The sequence below is a fragment of the Anser cygnoides genome, chromosome 2 (genome assembly GCF_040182565.1).
Source record: "Anser cygnoides isolate HZ-2024a breed goose chromosome 2, Taihu_goose_T2T_genome, whole genome shotgun sequence".
NCBI classification, from domain to species: domain Eukaryota; kingdom Metazoa; phylum Chordata; class Aves; order Anseriformes; family Anatidae; genus Anser; species Anser cygnoides.
This window is the reverse complement of record NC_089874.1, coordinates 63,558,914-63,577,142: the sequence shown is the minus strand read 5'-3', so window position 1 is coordinate 63,577,142 and position 18,229 is coordinate 63,558,914. Positions and strand designations below refer to the sequence as shown.

General features: G+C 35.7%; 1 protein-coding gene across 7 annotated transcripts in view; it reads right to left on the bottom strand.

Annotated features, from left to right (window-relative positions):
- Positions 1-18,229, bottom strand: part of BBS9 (Bardet-Biedl syndrome 9) — a 329,524-nt gene that overhangs the window by 86,482 nt on the left and 224,813 nt on the right. For 4 of the 7 annotated variants that reach the window (XM_013196006.3, XM_066992258.1, XM_013196008.3 and 1 more), the window contains one exon: positions 3,873-3,955. The exons of the other annotated variants lie outside the window; for them this stretch is intronic. In XM_013196006.3, the coding sequence (XP_013051460.3) occupies positions 3,888-3,955 (68 nt within the window). In that variant the 3' untranslated portion in view covers positions 3,873-3,887. Of the gene's footprint in view, positions 1-3,872; positions 3,956-18,229 lie in introns of those variants that run through there. 7 annotated transcript variants of the gene reach the window in all.

The following is an 18,229-nucleotide window of genomic DNA, read 5'->3' as shown; positions in this document are numbered from 1 at the left end:
CATGGCAATAAATTGCAACTAAGGAAGAATGTATATAAATGCCTTTTTAATCAAAATATTGTTACAAAAAGTAACCACCAACCCCTTAAAGGTAAAGTACTGCCAAAAAACCAAATTTGACCAAAAAAAAAAAAAAAAGGGGCAAAAGCAGCTTTTAAGATGTTGGAATTGAAAATAATGAACTCAAAATATAGCTCCTCTAAATTTACAAGTTAATAACTCCATCTATAGATTATTGTGAGTTGTAAGAAAAAGAAAAAAACAAAACAAGCCACTTGCAATTCCCTGTAACATGTTTTGTGTGTTACACAAAAGGAGAAAACAAACAAAAAAAACAGCTTTTTTTTTTATTACAAAAGTTGTATCTCACTTTAAAACAAGCAAAATGGACGAGGCATACCCTAATAGTGAATCTAGTTCTAAAAATAACATCCAAACCCTATGAAGTCCAAAGGAAAACCAAAGCTTCATTATACAGTGGAGCCGTTGGATAAAATGGTAGGTTTGTCTCAGGCATTTCTTTTACTGTACATTATACTTTGAAACCACTAGTATCTACTTTATTTAGAGACTGTCACTATCAAATACAGTATCTGGTGACACAAAGAAAGAGTACCAAAAAGAAAGTGCAATAGAAGTAAGAATAACTGCCTTAAAACTCTAGCATGATCTGAAATCAGGGACATAGATACTAGAATACAAAAGTATATTTGATTAAAAACTATCATTTTATGTTTTGCTGAAAGCATTTTTATCCAGACTATATTTCAGGCAATGCTCCCAGGCCATTGCCAGGGTAAGCCAAAAGTGTGTTTGTAAGAAACAGAAGCAGACCTATCTAAGTCAGACACCCTGGTCACCCAAGAAGTTCACAGAGGTCCCATCACTGGACCCGAATACTTTTAACTTTCCTTTATTCTCTGTTTTTTCTTCATTGTCCTCTGGTATATTTCTAGAGCTGACGTATTTGTTACCCCTTAAAGAATTAAAGCCTTTTAATTCAGATCCACAGATCTGCAAAACAATTTTTCTGCCTTCAATAATACAGTAGCTGCCTAAGTACACTCTTCAAACTGTTTCAGCATTTAAATGAAGTGAAAAATAAAATAATTTAAAAATCCCAAAAGGACCAAGAAAAACAATATTTAGTAGAGATTTACATATCCAAGTAATCAATAAATTACCTTTTTCAGCCTATATCTCCTCCAATTCATGAGAATTTGGTGCATACAAATGAGATCTCTATAGTGTATCCATGATCCCCTTTCTTTTCCTATAAACAATGTTGATCAGAGTTCTTCCTGCTCTCTAAGCTACTTGGTAGAAAGCTGTCTTTCTAAAGTTACTGTCCTTCTAGCAGTTGACCCTTGATTATCTTCATTAGATGATCTTCAATGTATGATCTGTTCAGTATTGATGAAAATTGTCATCTACTGAAATAATTCAGAAAAAAGAGCCCTGGGTTGTTTATAATTAAATACTAGAAAAAGTAAAGAATGAACTTTTAGCTGTTTTTTCAACAAATGTCTTTGTTGAAACAACGAAGAGTCATAAGTTTCACAATGTAATTGGATGGACTAGTTCTCTAGACCTTTCCTTTCAAAATGAACTTTAGAATGCAAAAATTTTTCGTTGCTAGTACTATGCCATGGGGCTGGAATTCTACACCAAGACTCAGGGGGGTGAGGAAAAAAGGGGGGGGGGGGGGGGGGGGCGAGAATTCAAGTAGCCTTACATTAGAAATGAAATTTGCAGTGTGATTAAAGTATGCAGAGAAAGTTCGCAGTCTCAGATTTGTATGCATAAACTGTACATATAGAGTCCCTACAGCAAGCTTTCAAAGTTCTGCAGGAGCTGCAAATAGCTGCGAGGCCCAAAACAAAGCCAAGGAACACTTGGAACTTCTGAGAAACTGAATGTCAACACAGTATCATTTACGAAAGTATGCAGTGAATTCTGAGAAGCTGCCTTGCAAGTCCCAGTCCAAGCAATGACTTTAACAGGTGGTTTAACTGCTTTTTCTGCCACTCTTCTTGAACTAGTTCTATTTTGACCGTTGAGCAAAAAGCAACATCCAGTGTAAATCCCTCACTCATGACATTTAAGCAGACAGCGTTGTCATGATTCTTGTTAAGTTTCCATTAAAGGACTTCCCTGCTTTAAGTATTTTTCTGTGAAAGTTTACAATGCTAACACAAGAAAATCATAAATAGGCAAATGGGCTGGAACTCCAACAGGAAGCTGTCACCAAGCCTTTGTGAGAAACTGAGTGTCGGATGATATCAGTAGGTTACCGATCAACAGAAGAAAAATCACCTCCACATAAATTCTCATCTTTTCGGTCTGCATGAATTCCTGCTGGTGTCTGACATGTTTATTGTTTCAAATATTTAATATTAGAGATCAGAGGAACTGAGGAATCCAGGACACTCTAGACAACAGAAAACCAATCTAACACAAAACTTATTGTCAAATAACTTTTTTTTTTTTTTTCCTGTTCTGAAGCCAATAATTCCGGGTATCAATATAATTAATAGTGCAACTATGTAAGAACACATTTAGCATTCATATTGCAATGGCAATAAAGATACAGTAGGCCTGCACATCCGAAAAAGACTGTTCCAGCCTTAAATTCCAACTGGGTGCATGAAATAGTCACATGCATAAATCCATTCCTACCCAGTACAGAAGTCTACTGATACTAAAACACATTCTGGAACATCATTGACTTCAGCAGCCTGAATATCACAATCAAAATGGATTACTGATGAATTTGATCCTCATGCCACTTTTTCCATCATAAAATGTATCCCAACAGATTCAGAGGTTTAAATGACATTATGGAGATGGATATGACAAATGAAGATGGATTATTGAAAAATCTGGTCCCCATTCATTTACATAATAAATATTAGACTACAAAACGGGATTTTCTCAACATTGTTAGCTCTTAGAAGGTACTTATACTCTTTTTTATTGGCTGCTGCTGTTTGCAATGTCTGGAGTAATAGCTGAAAATAAATAAAAAAAATCCAACTGCAGAAGGAAATACTGGATCAATATCATAAGTTTAGGAATGAGTCAATTAGGCTTACACGATCATACAAGTGACAAAATCCAGTCAATTCAGGAGTATCTCCTTTGATTCTACTCAAGGATATCTGATTTATTGGCATCTGACAATAGGTATAATTTGGTAAAACAAATTATTAACCTGACCAAAACCTGTGCTTAATTTATGAATCGTGATGACTTAACAATCAGATAAGATTTAGAAGTAAGTTTCTTCTACTGTATTCTACTTGATCAAAAAACACTGAACAAGTTGTGAGACAAGAGGATGAAAGCCTTAGTATTTTTCTTACATACAGAGAATTCTTTTTGTTTCAAGTTCATGCATACTTCAAACTGTGTCATAATCAAATATGAAGGAAAGCATAAACTGTTTTAGGAAATCTGTAGATGACTCTAATATCCATATCTATTGGAGAATGGACACATCTGTACGAGTAAACTGGTCATCTGATTTTTCCCATGCCATTAAAAGTAAATAAATAAATAAAAATCTCTAGGCCTGTTTTTTTTTGGTTTTTTTTTTGTTGTTGTTGTATTTGTTTGTTTGTTTGTTGTTGTTTTTGTTTGTTTGTTTGTTGTGTTTTTTGTTGTTGCTGTTGTTTGATTTTTTTTTGGGGGGTGGGGAAGCCTAAATCCTAGGTGGTACATGGTCACAAACAGGAAAAGAACATCAGCAAGAAGATCAGCCATCTCAGGATCTATTCAAGTAACTCAAGGACTTGATTCACCTCTCTATTTGCTTCAGTTTCTTCCAACCAACAATCCAATGCTATCTTTTTCATCTTTTGTTTGAATATGGAATTTCACAGTCTCTAACATGGTCTTCCCTTTAAGCTCCTTAGACACACAGGAAGTGCAGGATGGCTGGTTGAATAAATGTCTATAAAATCAGAAAAGAGATCATTCCCATCATTAATGGGAAGCTAAAATTATATCAGCCCAATTTATGTCTGCTCAGTCAGAAAGATATAATCAGTTCCACAAATTTAAAGTCATGACAATACAGTACAAATCTAGCACCAAAGTTTTTTGTTTTGTTTTGTTTAAGTAATTTATCTTAGTAGTTTTTAGTTATTTATGCAGAGCAAATTTAAAGAAAAATTATACATTTTTCATTTTTATCACAGAGGCTGTTATAGTAATATAATTGTCAAGGAACATACGGATGTTACATTCAAACCTCAACCATGTGGCTTCTTGCAAAAGGCTACAGTGGTGAGGAATGTTTTGACTATATAGCATTTTTTGAATAAACAGGAACAAAAGACCTTTTCCTGATATAAGACTATAAATCCAGAAATGTTGGTGAAAATATAGCTTAGGAACAGATGGAAGAAGAGGATTAATTAGAACTTTGTATATTTATATATATATACATATATATTCTACTTAGAGCATCCATTCAGTAGTGTATCACATGCATTTAGGATGATGAGAACAAGACAAAGTAATACTGTCTAACACTATAGCAAAGTTTTTATTGTGTGCTCAATGCACCAAAAAGTATAGAGCTTTAGCAGAGACAAAAAAAAAAACACTTTCAATTGGCTTGCACAAGCAGGAAAATTGTCTTCAAGCTAATTTATGCTGCTTCAAGAGTGGTTATGAAAAAATAACTATTTTTTCAATTGATTTTTTGTTTATCCTCCACTATAGTAATTTTTTCCCTATAGAACAATATTGTATATAACCACAGAACCTGTTCGTGCCTTGTGTCTAAGTCCACAGGCCTACATAGAAAAGATCAGTCAACCTAAATCTGAGTCTAAAATATGATCAAAACAAACATACACACAAAAAATCAAGTTCAAAACCACAAGAATTATTAGTTCTGCTTGTCAACTACATTTTAATAGTTTTTAGAAGTCTAATTCTGAAATTGTTGTGAAAACTATCTGGCAAAAAAAGCTAGCTATAATTTATCAGGGAAAAACACACAAAAATGTAAGCAATCTTGAGTGATTCTCAACAGCTGCATTTTAAAAACAGGATCACAATTGCAAGTGCATAAACTCTGATGAAAACACTGATTTATTTTTAAGTATGTTGTACTTGGAAAATCATTATGAACTAAAACAAGGCGGAGCTGAGCAATGGAAAAGACACTAAAAGAAGTCCATACGAGTTTCCATCTTTTCACATTTTTCCCAGACAGATCCTGCTGCCCTCACTGTTCCTTTCTGTGCCCCAAAGAGACATTCCCTCCCTCTCTTGTATTCACGGCACCTTTAGTACAGAACTCAGAGATGTGACTCCCTCCCCTTCCCTCTCGTAGAGCTGGGTACCCATTTGCTTCTCATTCAGATCCTTCCCAAAGATCCATTCTCCAACAAGTTTTCAACAACACTCCACAGACATATGCATTCATGCAAGACCAAAAACTCAAATCTAGGAGAAACTAGGTCCCTGATTGTACTTGTGAATCTGGACTTGTAAGATCAGGCTGGAAAACCAAGAGACAAAAACTTAATAGCTAAACTTATTCTAAATTTGATTCTGCAAATTGGAAAGCCAATGTGCTAAAAGCTGAGCTTTGAGAGACACACAGAATATCTACTCAGGAATCACTAGCAAGGGTTGAAACACCAAAAAAAAGGAATGTCTAGTCATGTGTATACATAGTCCAGGGAGACAGCATAATATCTTCAAAGCAAAGGGACCATTAAATTAAAAAATAAAAAAAATAATTTTTAAAAAGCTGTGTGGAAAGCACCTGATAAGTCAGTAGGAAATATGTTATTTTTCATCTGTTGGAACTTCATCTCCTTCTCTGTCAAAAGTGTGACTCCCTACTGAATGTCTGCATCCAGCTGGAGTGGATTGAAGACGGAAGTCTCCACTGAAGATGGGCCCATTAATAAAAAGGGTTCTCTCTTAGTAAAACAAGGTGTCCCTTCTCCTCCCTGTGTTTTTGAATACACATAGCTGTCATGCCCGAGTTTTCCTCTGAAGAAGTGCGAGTGTATTTTAGTAATACTGTGGAAATGCCCAAAGTACCAGGGTCTGCAAGGGATTTGGTTAGCTTTCAAGCACATCCCCATTGACTCAGTGAAGCCAAGGGGAATTTTTAGTCCAATGGACATCATTTAGTGTATTTAAGGCATCTCTAAGGCTAAAGCAGAGGAAGAACTCTCAATTGTTTTCTTATGATATCTGTCTGTTCCTTCTAAGACCCGTTTTAAACACAAAAACTGGTGTCTCAAATCCTGCCTTTAGAAAAGAGACACTGTGAAAGCAATCTCATATCCAGTACAGTACAGCATCACAAAATATGTATGATCTAATAAACAGATAAGTTGCTTTATATCTTCATTTAAAAATAAATACCTAGGTTGCTTCTGGAAAATAATTAATCTAATGTGTAATTTCATGTTGTCAGTATTGAGAAAAACCATTTATAAATTAAAGACATGAAAATACCAAATTGTGTAAGGAAAAGAGATCATAAAACTTTTTTTTGTTTGTTTAAAAAAAAATGCTGGCTTCATAAGAGAGTATCAAATATACAACAACAACAAAAAAATCAGACTCAGAGAGAAAGAGAAAGCAAGAAGGAGAGAATGGAAGAAGGAAAGATAGAAACAACAGCTTGCCTCAATAAGAAATTCTCTGTGGTATCTCAACTAACATTTATCTGTAACTGCAGTCCCCTCTTTACTGTTCATGGTATTGCCAGTGTGAAACAAGTCAGCAATTGGCAATAATGCAGCCTGATGAATAATAATCTGCTGTACAGTTTCAGAAAGGAAGAATATTGAGAAAGACAATAGGGAAAAAGTAAATCCAACAGAAAGCTGAGGATAAAGGGTTTTTTGTTGGCAACCCACTTCTGTACCTCAGGAGAAAACTGCTTTCTTGCTTGCTTCACTAACAGCAACAGACATGCACAAACAACAGTAAGAATAAGAAACACTTGAAATTTTGGCTCAACACCATACTTCTGGGTGGTGGGAAAGTGCCATGATATGAGATGGGCAGCCAGAAGGTGTTTTACATTGTGCAGCCCCAACCACCACATGTGAGATATTAAGAGACCTCAGCTTCTGCCGAAATAATTTTCAAGCACTCAGGATCAGGCCTCTGGCTGTCCAGTGCCAGATGTTACACAACACATTCCTGGAACAAGATCAGCATAGATGAGAAATGCTATGTTTAGGACAGGACATAATGGGTTATGAATCAGGAGCACTGAAGACAAGAAGCTATTCTCTGTTCAAAAAGATGTATTTCCAACATGTATTAAACACACCAGTAAAATAGTGATTGCAGCTTTGAAAATATGACTGCAACCATTTATTCCACTTAACATACCACCTGTATGACAGAAAACAAAAATATGTGAATACAAATGGAAAGTAAAATTTTACCAGAGTTAAGTATACCACACACAGAGACCTTTTCATACAACATTATCAGCTAAAATAAGAAATGTCAAAAATTATAACGTCAGTGAAATCTACTAAAAAATTATATTTCATCAAGGCTAAATCCAGTGGAGACAGCAATAAAACCCTGGTAAACAACCTTAAACTAAGCTTGAAAAAAAAATAGTGCAAAAAACAAGTACCATTTTTTATTTTTATTTCATTCTTTTTGCAGTTAATTGGAGGACCAAATTAAGGTAGTTTAAGTCATCTAACTACCCACAAGGCAGGTGCAATCAAGTGGCTAAATCCTAAAGTACAGCTGTGCAATTAAATAGCAGACATAAATTTGTCCCTGCAAAATTAGAAATCATCTTTCAAAAGCAGGTCCTTGACTTACAAAGTAAGAGATCCTTATACTTCATGGACAGGAGGCTTTTCTGTTCAAAAGAAATTTGAAACAAACAAACAAAATAATTAAAAATGAAAAGGACTCGTGGGAGATACATTAGTAACAGGTATGATTTTTTTCAATTCCTTTTAATCTGCTGTGTAGCTTTATAATTAGATAGATCTGATCCAAATGAGGCAGATTAATCCATAAACCTGATTAAAGGAAAACTCTAACTGAGGTTTCTACTCTCTGCTCTTTGGATCAAGTTATGAAATTAATTTCTCTTATACCAGCTCAGATGTAGTATGCTTTCCTTTTAAGACAGCGGCTTTATAAAACTATGAATGTTTCTAGAAGTCTCTGGGCAAGTTCAAACATGTGCTGTCATCCAACCTGAAGTTGAGCAGGAGCCAAAAAGAAATAAAAACAACCAACCAACCAACCAAACAAACTACGCATCCCCAAATTTCAGTTAAATCAGAACTCTGAAGTTATATGGGGAGGCTATCTAATTATAGAGTCTATTTGGCTATTCTTCCTTCCTAGATCTTTTCTTGATATAGGTCTTTGAACTTCTGCCCATGCTAAGCCTGTGAATCAGTGTCATTTACAGCACTCGTTAAGATAATTGAATGTGGTAAAGAGGAAATATATACAAGAGATTTTACGTAGAGAGGAGATTTTATATATATATATATATATATATAAATGGATTAGTGACACAATTGACCACCTCACAGATTAAGTTTTTCTTTTTTTTTGTGAAAAGGAAAATTAAACTGCACAAATATTTCGTTGTCTTACTCTCATTTTGTCTTTATGCATCATTAAAAAAATAGTATTATGTACTTCACAAAAACATAAGAGAAAACCACAAATTTATGGTATGTTGTATAAGAGCAGATATGAGGACTGCAGATCAAAATAGTTAAAACAACATTTCTTAAAAACAGCTCTCCAGTGGTAGTCAAGGGTTTTGGCTTAAAACACTTCCATGTTTAAACCAAAAGCAAAGAATAAATATTTACCAAAAAACTAAAAGAACAGCACTAGCTCAGGCCTCATTTCTGCAAACCACCTGTCTATGAATAGTACCATTGCTATACACTAAGTTATTGTCATAATTGTATGATCAGGGGCCAAAATAAGTATAATTATGCTACACTGTTTAAAAATCCTGGTTTTGATATTAAAAACATGCGTATAAATGGTTAAACTAGAAGTGGCTACATATAAATAATTGATCCAGAAAGATAGAATTGTGAGTCTTCAAAGTATTTTGTTTTTTGTTTTTTTAATATACATGTATATTTTTTATCGTGCAGAACAAGATGAAAAAATAAAAAAATAAAATTTCAGATAAGAGAAAAATGAGTTAAAGAGTATTCAGCCTTTGTGGTGACAAGACATCATTCTTTTGAGAAAAGGCTTTGATTATCAGATGAACGTCTAATGGAGAGTGCCCTTGAAGAAGTATTTTTTCCCAAGACAATTTCTGTTTAGAGAAAATAAAACTTGTTTGAATGAGTGGTTTTTAGATGCATAAACCTAATAAGACACAGCTGTACTTTTTCATTCTCCAAATAAATAAGTTTAAATCAGACTGAGAAAACAATAGTTAAAAGTCAAAAAGGCAGAAAGGAGGAGAAGAAAAGTAGTAATGAATGCATTTTAGACCAACTTTCTCTACTAATAAACATATGACAAAACAGGTAGATGTTACTCAGGAAACAGGTGACTAACCTCTTAAGTGGTTACTCGCCTTGCTAGAACACCATAAGCATGAAGGGCCCACAGAAAAAAAATCAGGTAAAAAGTGGGATTAAAGAACAGAGAAATTTGATGCAACGTTGCAGCTACAGATATCAAGAAGTACAGTCCTTCCCTACCTGAACTGATGATGATTGCTTTGTGTATAGATGTTATATCTATACCTGTACAGAGACTTGACAAATCTCCCTCCTCAACCTTCAAGGAAAGGAGAAGAGGCTCTGAAAGGCCAATGAATGAAACACAGGCAATGGAAGCTTTTATGTAAATGATACATGGGATCAAGTCAGATCTAAGTTAGGGCTGCTAAGAAAAACAATATACCTAAAAAAACATTCTGACGGGAATTACATTTTTTCCTAATGAGATCCTTTGAAAAATACAAATCTGATGAAAAAATTTTGCAATACCAGATCAGCATTCTAGACATTTGGCAACTATTAAGTAATCCACTTTTTAAGAACAGTACATGGCTCCTGAATTGCACAGAGCATTTTATTAAAAGTTAATTTCTTAGACAGATAAGCATAAAATGATTTTGCACCTGAGCAACAAAATAAGAACCTAAATTCAAAATTATATATAAATGAGGCTTTCAAGATTTGTCCTTGTACTTGACTGAACTTCCAGACTACAACAATTCCTAAATTTAATCATGTCCTGAATTTTTTTATCTATAGATATATACAAAGGTCTATACTTTGACAAGATGGTGCAATATGTGTCCTCATTGATTTTTGTTCTGTTTGTATCAAAGATTTTTCCACTGAACAACAAATGTAAACATAACTGTTGCACAAAAGCCAGCCCAATCTGAATGTCAAAATGCTGCTGGGTATCCACAAAATAAAGTTGATCAGTCTTTGCTAAATCTGTTGTTTTGTTTACAGACCAATAATCTATTTATTTATAGCCATATATGAGAGAAGTCAGAGAGAGTAGTAAAAGGTAAATTAACCCAGTACCAAGGACAGCCAGAAATAAGTTTTATCAAGATGACACATCTCTGGTTTTGCAAAAGCTGATCATGGATTATACAGCAGAAACACCTTACTTAGAAATTCATCTTACATTTCATTTCACTGATGAAGACTATTTTTGCCAGCCCTTCACACAGTAACATGGCATTTATCATAGAAGAATTAAATCTTTTTAAACTCAAACTGATCCAAATCTCTAAAAAATAAAAAATACACCTATGATAAAACAATGTAAAGTACTGATAAATGCACAAAAAACATTTCCCTTAAGCATCATAATGTAGCAACATTTCCTATTCCAAAAGGGGAAAAAAACAAAACAAAAAAAAATGTAGGTGTTTAGGTAAGATCAATAATGAGGTTTGAGATGAAAATATACTTTTTGAGTTTTACTTGAATGTGGGCGCACACAAATACATTTCATACTTTAATGATCTGTAATGATCTCATTTAACTGGAAATATCCAGTTAAAAACAGAACTGTAAGATGAAATATTCTAGATGAAAACAATTGCATCTGCAAGGTTTTTTACTATAAAAATACATTCAATTTAAAGCAAACCAGCATTGGCAGAATTTTAATATTTTAATAAGCAGAAATCAATTACAGAAAAGCTTTACTCAGAACCATGAGTTAAAATTCAACAGCATGTTTTGTTAACTCTGTTACCACTATCGTATACATATACTGGGTGCACCTACATTACAATTTTAATTTGAGGTCATCCCTACTTTCTGTACTTTGATTCATATCACAGAACATTCTCAAACAATAAAGATGAGACTCCTTTTAGATGAAGCAACACTAGAAAATATACTTCAACCACTAATGGAGTACATTGGAGCAGATTAGAGAGAGTCGGATATAAAACATCCTGAAATGTAGATAGTGTGACTATCAAGCTCTCCACAAAGTCTTCTTCCACAGATTTTTTTTTCTGCTCTGCACTGTATGGATATACATTACAATTGCTATTTAGACCACGTAAGTTATGCCTACAGTCATATGCACTTCCATTGAACTATTGCTGAATAAAATGTATAAACAGCACAGAGAACTTCCTGTTACTTCTCCCTGCTCTTTGGCATCTAAGCTTAACACAGTGTTTCGTCTCCTGAGTACCAAGAGGACAGAGGTAACCTGCTGATGCCACATTTCTAAAAACATAGTAAAACAGCATAAGCAATATTGATCCTCAGACAGTCAACTGCACTTTTCCAGCCCTTGTCTTTTACCTTTCCAGGACTGGCTCAAACATTTTTGCAGCTGTGTGAGGGACTCAGAGAACTGCTTGATGTTAAACTAGCTGATTATGCGAGTATGGTATGATAAGTCCTGAAGCAAAGGCACATTCAGTCATGAATGCCTGAGCCTAGAGTCCTCTCCCAGCTCCACGTGGCTCCCTGCATAAAATGCAGAGGCACTGAACTGTCATATGCAGGCATCAGGGTGAGCCGCAAAACAATACATGGAAAGATATGGGTATCTTAATCAGTCTTTCAGTTAATTCTTCAGAGGAATTTGCTTTTTTCACTAACCATCCAGAAGCTTAGGATGCTAATTTAAGTTGAAGCTTGAAACAAACGTTCACTTTTTTAAATACTGAAATAATTTGTTAGGTGCCTGAAGTATGTAGTCAAAATACAGCTCTTCATGCTTAACCCAAATTGCATTTAATTCAAAAAGAAAGCCTATCAGTGGTATCAATGGCCTTGAATGTATTGTATATATCCATATACTACTATGTTAAGATAGAGTAGCCAAAAGTAATCAAATTATTTTAAGGAAAGATGTCATCTACTTTCTCTATACTGAATAGTGAGGTCAGTGGAATAAATGTCTGACATTTGGAATCACTCGAGCCAGTAGAAAATTGTCTTCCCGTCTTCTCTTTTTTATAAATGCTAGGAATCTGGTAGTGTTGACATTTGGAAAAGGCAAAATTCTGCTTCTTTCTAATTCTAATAGACTGGGTCAATAACCTGACTATCTTGATAAGCATTCCAATTATGGATCAGTAGTTCTAAATAAATCTCATACAGATCTAGATAGGGAATTCAAAGCTATACAGGGCACAAACTTTCAAATAATAAATTACGTCTAAAATAACTCAGAAGATCATTCCAGAAGAGATTTTAAATGTTCATAACTTGATAAGACATTTTTGTTTAAAGGTTTAATGAATGAAATGTAAGATACTGGCAGCTTTGCCTCATTCCATTGCTGTGAGCTCAGTGGAATCAAAAGGACAGAGGTGGGGGGTCATGTATTTCAACTCACGTAACCATGAGAATTAAAAGTGCCTTATGAATATGGTTAGCACAGTTTTCATTATACTATATATATTTGGCTAAACACGTATTCAAGTTCGAAATATACCACTTAACCATACTACAGATCTCTGCAGATCTTCCAAGGTCAGTAAAGCTCAAACTTCCCTATTCACACAACTATTCTCTTGAATCAGACTAATCAGTTACGCTCATTAACAAAACTGCACTTCTTGTGTTTGGTATTGTGTTGCCAGTGTTGGCAATTTTCACTCCTATCAAGCCTGCCTGTCACCATTTTTCCTATCTCTGTTAAATACACAGTTTCTAATACATTGTTCTAAAAGCAAGGCAATGATTTGAGACAGCATGGTAAAAATAAAGAGCAGAATACCAATTTTATAGTCTGTCTTAACACACACTGAAATCCATTGAAAATCCATCCAGAGTCTGTTAATATTTAGCCTCTACAGAAATGAACTTCGTAAGTGTTCAATACAGTTTATCTCTGTACAAACTGATCATATGATTTTTCAAATTTAATTTTAAAGCATTGCTTATCAGCAGGATGACATATATCAAAGGCTCCTCTAACCACAACACAAGAGACTGATTCTGACCTCACTTAGACTGATACTAACTTTAAAAAACTGAATAGGGTTTTGTCATCACAATCTAAGCAAAAGAAAAGATGGGCAGAGCCTATACCACTACCTTGCCAGTGCCAGTGTTTCTATGACACTGATCATCAAAAGACCTGATAAATGAGATTATTTATCAGTTGCAGCATCAGTTTTCTTCTGTTCCTTTAGTAAATGTGAATCAATTACCAAGATGTTTTCTACCAGTCATAAATCTATGTTGGAAAACAATGTAAAATTTTTACAAATTTCTCAAGTTTAGCCCAATATGTGACAAATTTATTTGTGCTGGACGAACTATAAAAATACTGACTCCAGTTTCTACTGGGATGGCAAGTAGAAAGAGGTGTCAAATATCGCTGGACAAATGGAACAGTTATGAATGACAGGCAGTTTTGTTTTTTTTTTTGTGAGAAAGGAGATGCGCAAAACAAGGGAGTGCACCTTGTCTATCAAGATAATCCTGTGGAAAGTTCTGTGGGTTATTTTATATATCTGCACAAAGACAGCAAGCCTCTTGGGATGTCTCTCATCATAAGCCTGCTAATTCTACTTCAACAGTGCTTGCCCAGAACAGTCTCTCCTGAAAATGTTACTTATGACAAAATCAGGCAACACACATTACTTAATGTACATTGCAGATTTTAAAACCCATCCTGTTTGCTGTAAAAACAAAGGTTTTCTTGTATTTTAGAACAAAGCACATCACCATGGTTTTACACTGAGGGCAACATATATCTAGCAAAATTAGCCCACAGATCTCAAATGGCTCTAAAAACACATCTCAAGAATTCAAACCTCTATTTTTCTGTGGTAACAGATAATGATGAGCAAGCCACTTGAAACATCCACTTTCAGAGAGCTAGCTGAATATTTTGCTATTTAGAATTAATGGAAAAGAATGCAGAAAGAAAGCTCCCTCCATCTTCTTTTCTGAGACAGAAACTTAGTACTTCTAAAAGCTGGCAGAGAAGAAATTACAAACATTTGCACTCACGATGCTTTTTTAAAATAATTTAAAAAAAGGGGGGGGGGGGGGGGTCTTCTCACCCGGAACTACAGGGCCCTCAACAGGGAAAATGTGAAGGAAGAAAACTTTAGGAGTGAAACCACAGATAATTCAGAGGTCAAATAATTGTAGGCAAAATATATATATATATATATATGTATATATAAAATCTGTGTTTGAAATACAGCAATTTAAGTGGAAGACTGAGAATTAGAGCATGTTTATCCTGTATGAATTTGTAATTAACTTTTGTCTGCTTTTCCACAAATACATTCCCACTCATCTTTAGAAATAAGTCTGAGCACACTTTGAAATTCTCTACACTGTGAGCAACATGCATACTTAAAATTTCAGCTGGCTACATTTTGGTTGTTAACAACTGCATTAGCTAATGTTATTGCTTCTGTTCTGTGATTCTATAAATGATCCCTGTACTGTGACACCTGACTGTTAAGAGAGCAAGCAAGCAAAATCACCTTCATGCACAAACCTGAGGTGTGCTTCTACAACAGCTTCAACAGATTTAGCTGATGCCTGTATTGCCTAATTTGTGGCTGCCCACGTGAGACCTCCTGCTTCTATCAACACTTTTGGCATACCACTCTTTCTGGTAACTGAGAGGTAATGCTAGGCTCTGGAGGGAATGGCAAGCTTGATAGATGTTGACCTCAACTCTTGTAGAAATTATCCTGAATTTCCAAGAAGAAATAAAAGGATGGTAAATATGAATAAAGCAAGATTCATTTTGGGGAAAATACACTCTAATCATTAACTGAATTAATGTAATCTTGCATTTAATTCAATGACCCTTCTCTATGTGTAATATAGTAAATTAAATGTGATATATTTGTATAAATTCGGGAACATCCTATACTTTGAGAACCGGTTACCAAATGAAATTCAGACTGCAAAATCTCAGAACTGAATATGCAAGGCAACCCTAATATCTAGACAGGACTTACAGCAGTCTCCAATCACCTTTGCCTTCATAAGTGTAAAGTGTAAATAACCATTAACACCTTCTGCACTACTACCAAGTAGCAAAAGGAGAGCACTGAAAGAAATCTGTTATTCTACAGAAAGAATGTAGAGTTTGAGTCAAGGTTTGAGAATAAAAGGAGAGACTGGGAGCAGAAGGGGAATCAATTCAAAACAAAGATGATCAACAGGAAAAATAAATCTGAAATACAGATCTGATGGGTTACCACAGGACAGCTGGATGCAGTTACTGGAAAAAGAAATCAGTTTTGGCTAAATAGCATATGTTTTCTAGTTTGCCTGTGCATTGAAATACACAACACAGGTCATGATGTTTTTACATTACTATAAATATCAAATATTGAGGATCCAGAAAAGAAATTTTGATGTACTGGATGTGACACATTACTTTAATTCAGTCTATAATTGTCAGAACAGTACATCAGAAATCAAATGAAATTTAACAGGGGTTCTTGTGGTGTCAGTTTTTTTTAGTCTAGTTACATTAATGCATTACACTTTGAGTGTCACTTTGAGTGACAACTCCTCTGAAAAATCCTTTTAACAAAGGGAAAAGAAAGAAAAGAATGAATTGTAATTTAATTTTGGAGCACTCCAGTTTGATTTCTAGTCCATGCTCAGATGTCTGGAATTCAGCCAGAATAAAAACTGTATTTTAGGGAAAATGAACTAATACAGCCCATGAACAGTTTATTACCCTAAACTTTAGCTGTTGGCTATAAATATTCTAAAATGTTAAAACTGCTGCTCAAGGATATTTATGTGTTGGCTTAGCTTCATGTTCGTGATGGAGCCTTGACCTATTCTCCGTTTGATGAAACCAACAAAATGCTAACGAGGATTGGAGAAGCAGCTGTCCTAATGTGACATTTCTTTCAGGCTTAAAACCAATTCTACTCTAAGAAGGACCAAATACAGTTGATAGAGAAAGACTGGAGGGTGTTTTCACTTTGTCTACTATGCTTCTTCGTGAATCCAGTGAGACTACATATACTTAGCAGTGTATGTGCTTAAGAACATTGTTGGATTAGGTCCTGTGTCCACAGTTCTAGAGCTGTGAGAAAATTGCCAGGAAAGAACATAAATGAGTTCTGGCACAATGGACTGAACACAAGAATAAACAGGCTCACCATCATACACAAACCACCATCCGTGGTGGCATAAAAATAAACTAGTATTTCCAGCAGTGGCTCACTATGCAACACAACTGAGAATAACTTTACATTTCCACTTAATTAGGCATAGCACACAATTTTAAAAATTTGATTAACATGCTGGCTTCTTCTCTCAGTGCTCCCATTAAGGGTTCTGAAAATGCTTCAGCTATTCTGGTTGCAAGTCACACGGTGGCATAAGCTAATGTAAGCTTTCCCTATTCCCATCTCTAACCTTGAACCAGCATTCATGCTACTGCATTCGTGTGGTGAAAGGTTCGGGGAGCTGATCAAGTCAAAAGCTAAGATGTAATTTCATATTACACTTATTTTGATATACCTATGGCCTACTGCCAAAATGGACAGTTGTGTTCTTCTCCATGCATCACGATGCACATACCAACCTCTGCTATAGCAGAGCTATCAGCTTTGCATCTGTAGACCAAGACACATCTCACTGTCCCCATAAAACAATAATCTTTCCTTTCGATGGTCTAACTATAATGGATGAAGAGTAAGGTAAAAAATGCAGCTTGAATGGCATTTGGGGCAAGGTTTCAACCAGTTCAGCTCCCTGAGGCTGCTTTGTCATATAAACAGAAGCACTGGCACCAGCAAAGTGAGAAGGGAAGCTGTCACTGCTTTATCTTCTCTTCTCACCACCACTTGGTTGCTGGGAGGAAGAAAAGATAAAGTGGCAGCAGCCCTGACTTTGGCCTAGTTCTTTCAGATATAACCAACATGGTTTAAAGTTAGCTAACCTAGGTACTGCAAGCAGCCTAGCTATGCAAAAGTTATCTTTTCAGATACATTTTGCAGCAAGCACTGAGGAATAGTTGCAGTGACTGCTTAACATTGCTAGCAATGCAGGCTAGGTGCTAGACGCTGCTAGCAGAACAGGCCTTCTCCCTGATGAGAAGGACCTGGGGGTGTTGGTTGATGGGAAGCTCAACATGAGCCAGCAATGTGCGCTTGCAGCCCAGAAAGCCAACTGTATCCTGGGCTGCATCAACAGAAGCATGGCCAGAAGGTCAAGAGAAGTGATTGTCCTCCTCTGCTCTGCTCTCATGAGACCCCACCTGGAGTGCTGTGTTCAGCCATGGGGCCCCCAGCACAAGAAGGATGTGGCTGTGTTAGAGCAAGTCCAGAGGGACGGAGCACCTCTACTATGAAGACAGACAGAGGGAGCTGGGGTCGTTTGGTCTGGAGAAGAGAAGGCTCTGTGGAGACCTTATAGCGGCCTTGCAATACCAAAAGGGAGCCTACAGAAAAGCTGGAGGGGGACTCTTCATCAAGGATTGTGCTGATAGGACAAGGGATAATGGCTTTAAACTAAAAGAGGGGAGATTTAGAAAAGAATTTATTCCTTATATCTATTCTGTGAGAGTGGTGAGGCACTGGCATAGGTTGCCTAGAGAAGCTCTGGATGCCCCATCCCTGGAAGTGTTCACAGTCAGGTTTGAATGGGGCTTTGAGCAATCTAGTCTAGTGGAAAATGTCCCTGCCATAGCAGGGGGCTGGAACTAGATCATCCTTAAGGGTCCCTTCCAATCCAAACCATTCTATGATTCT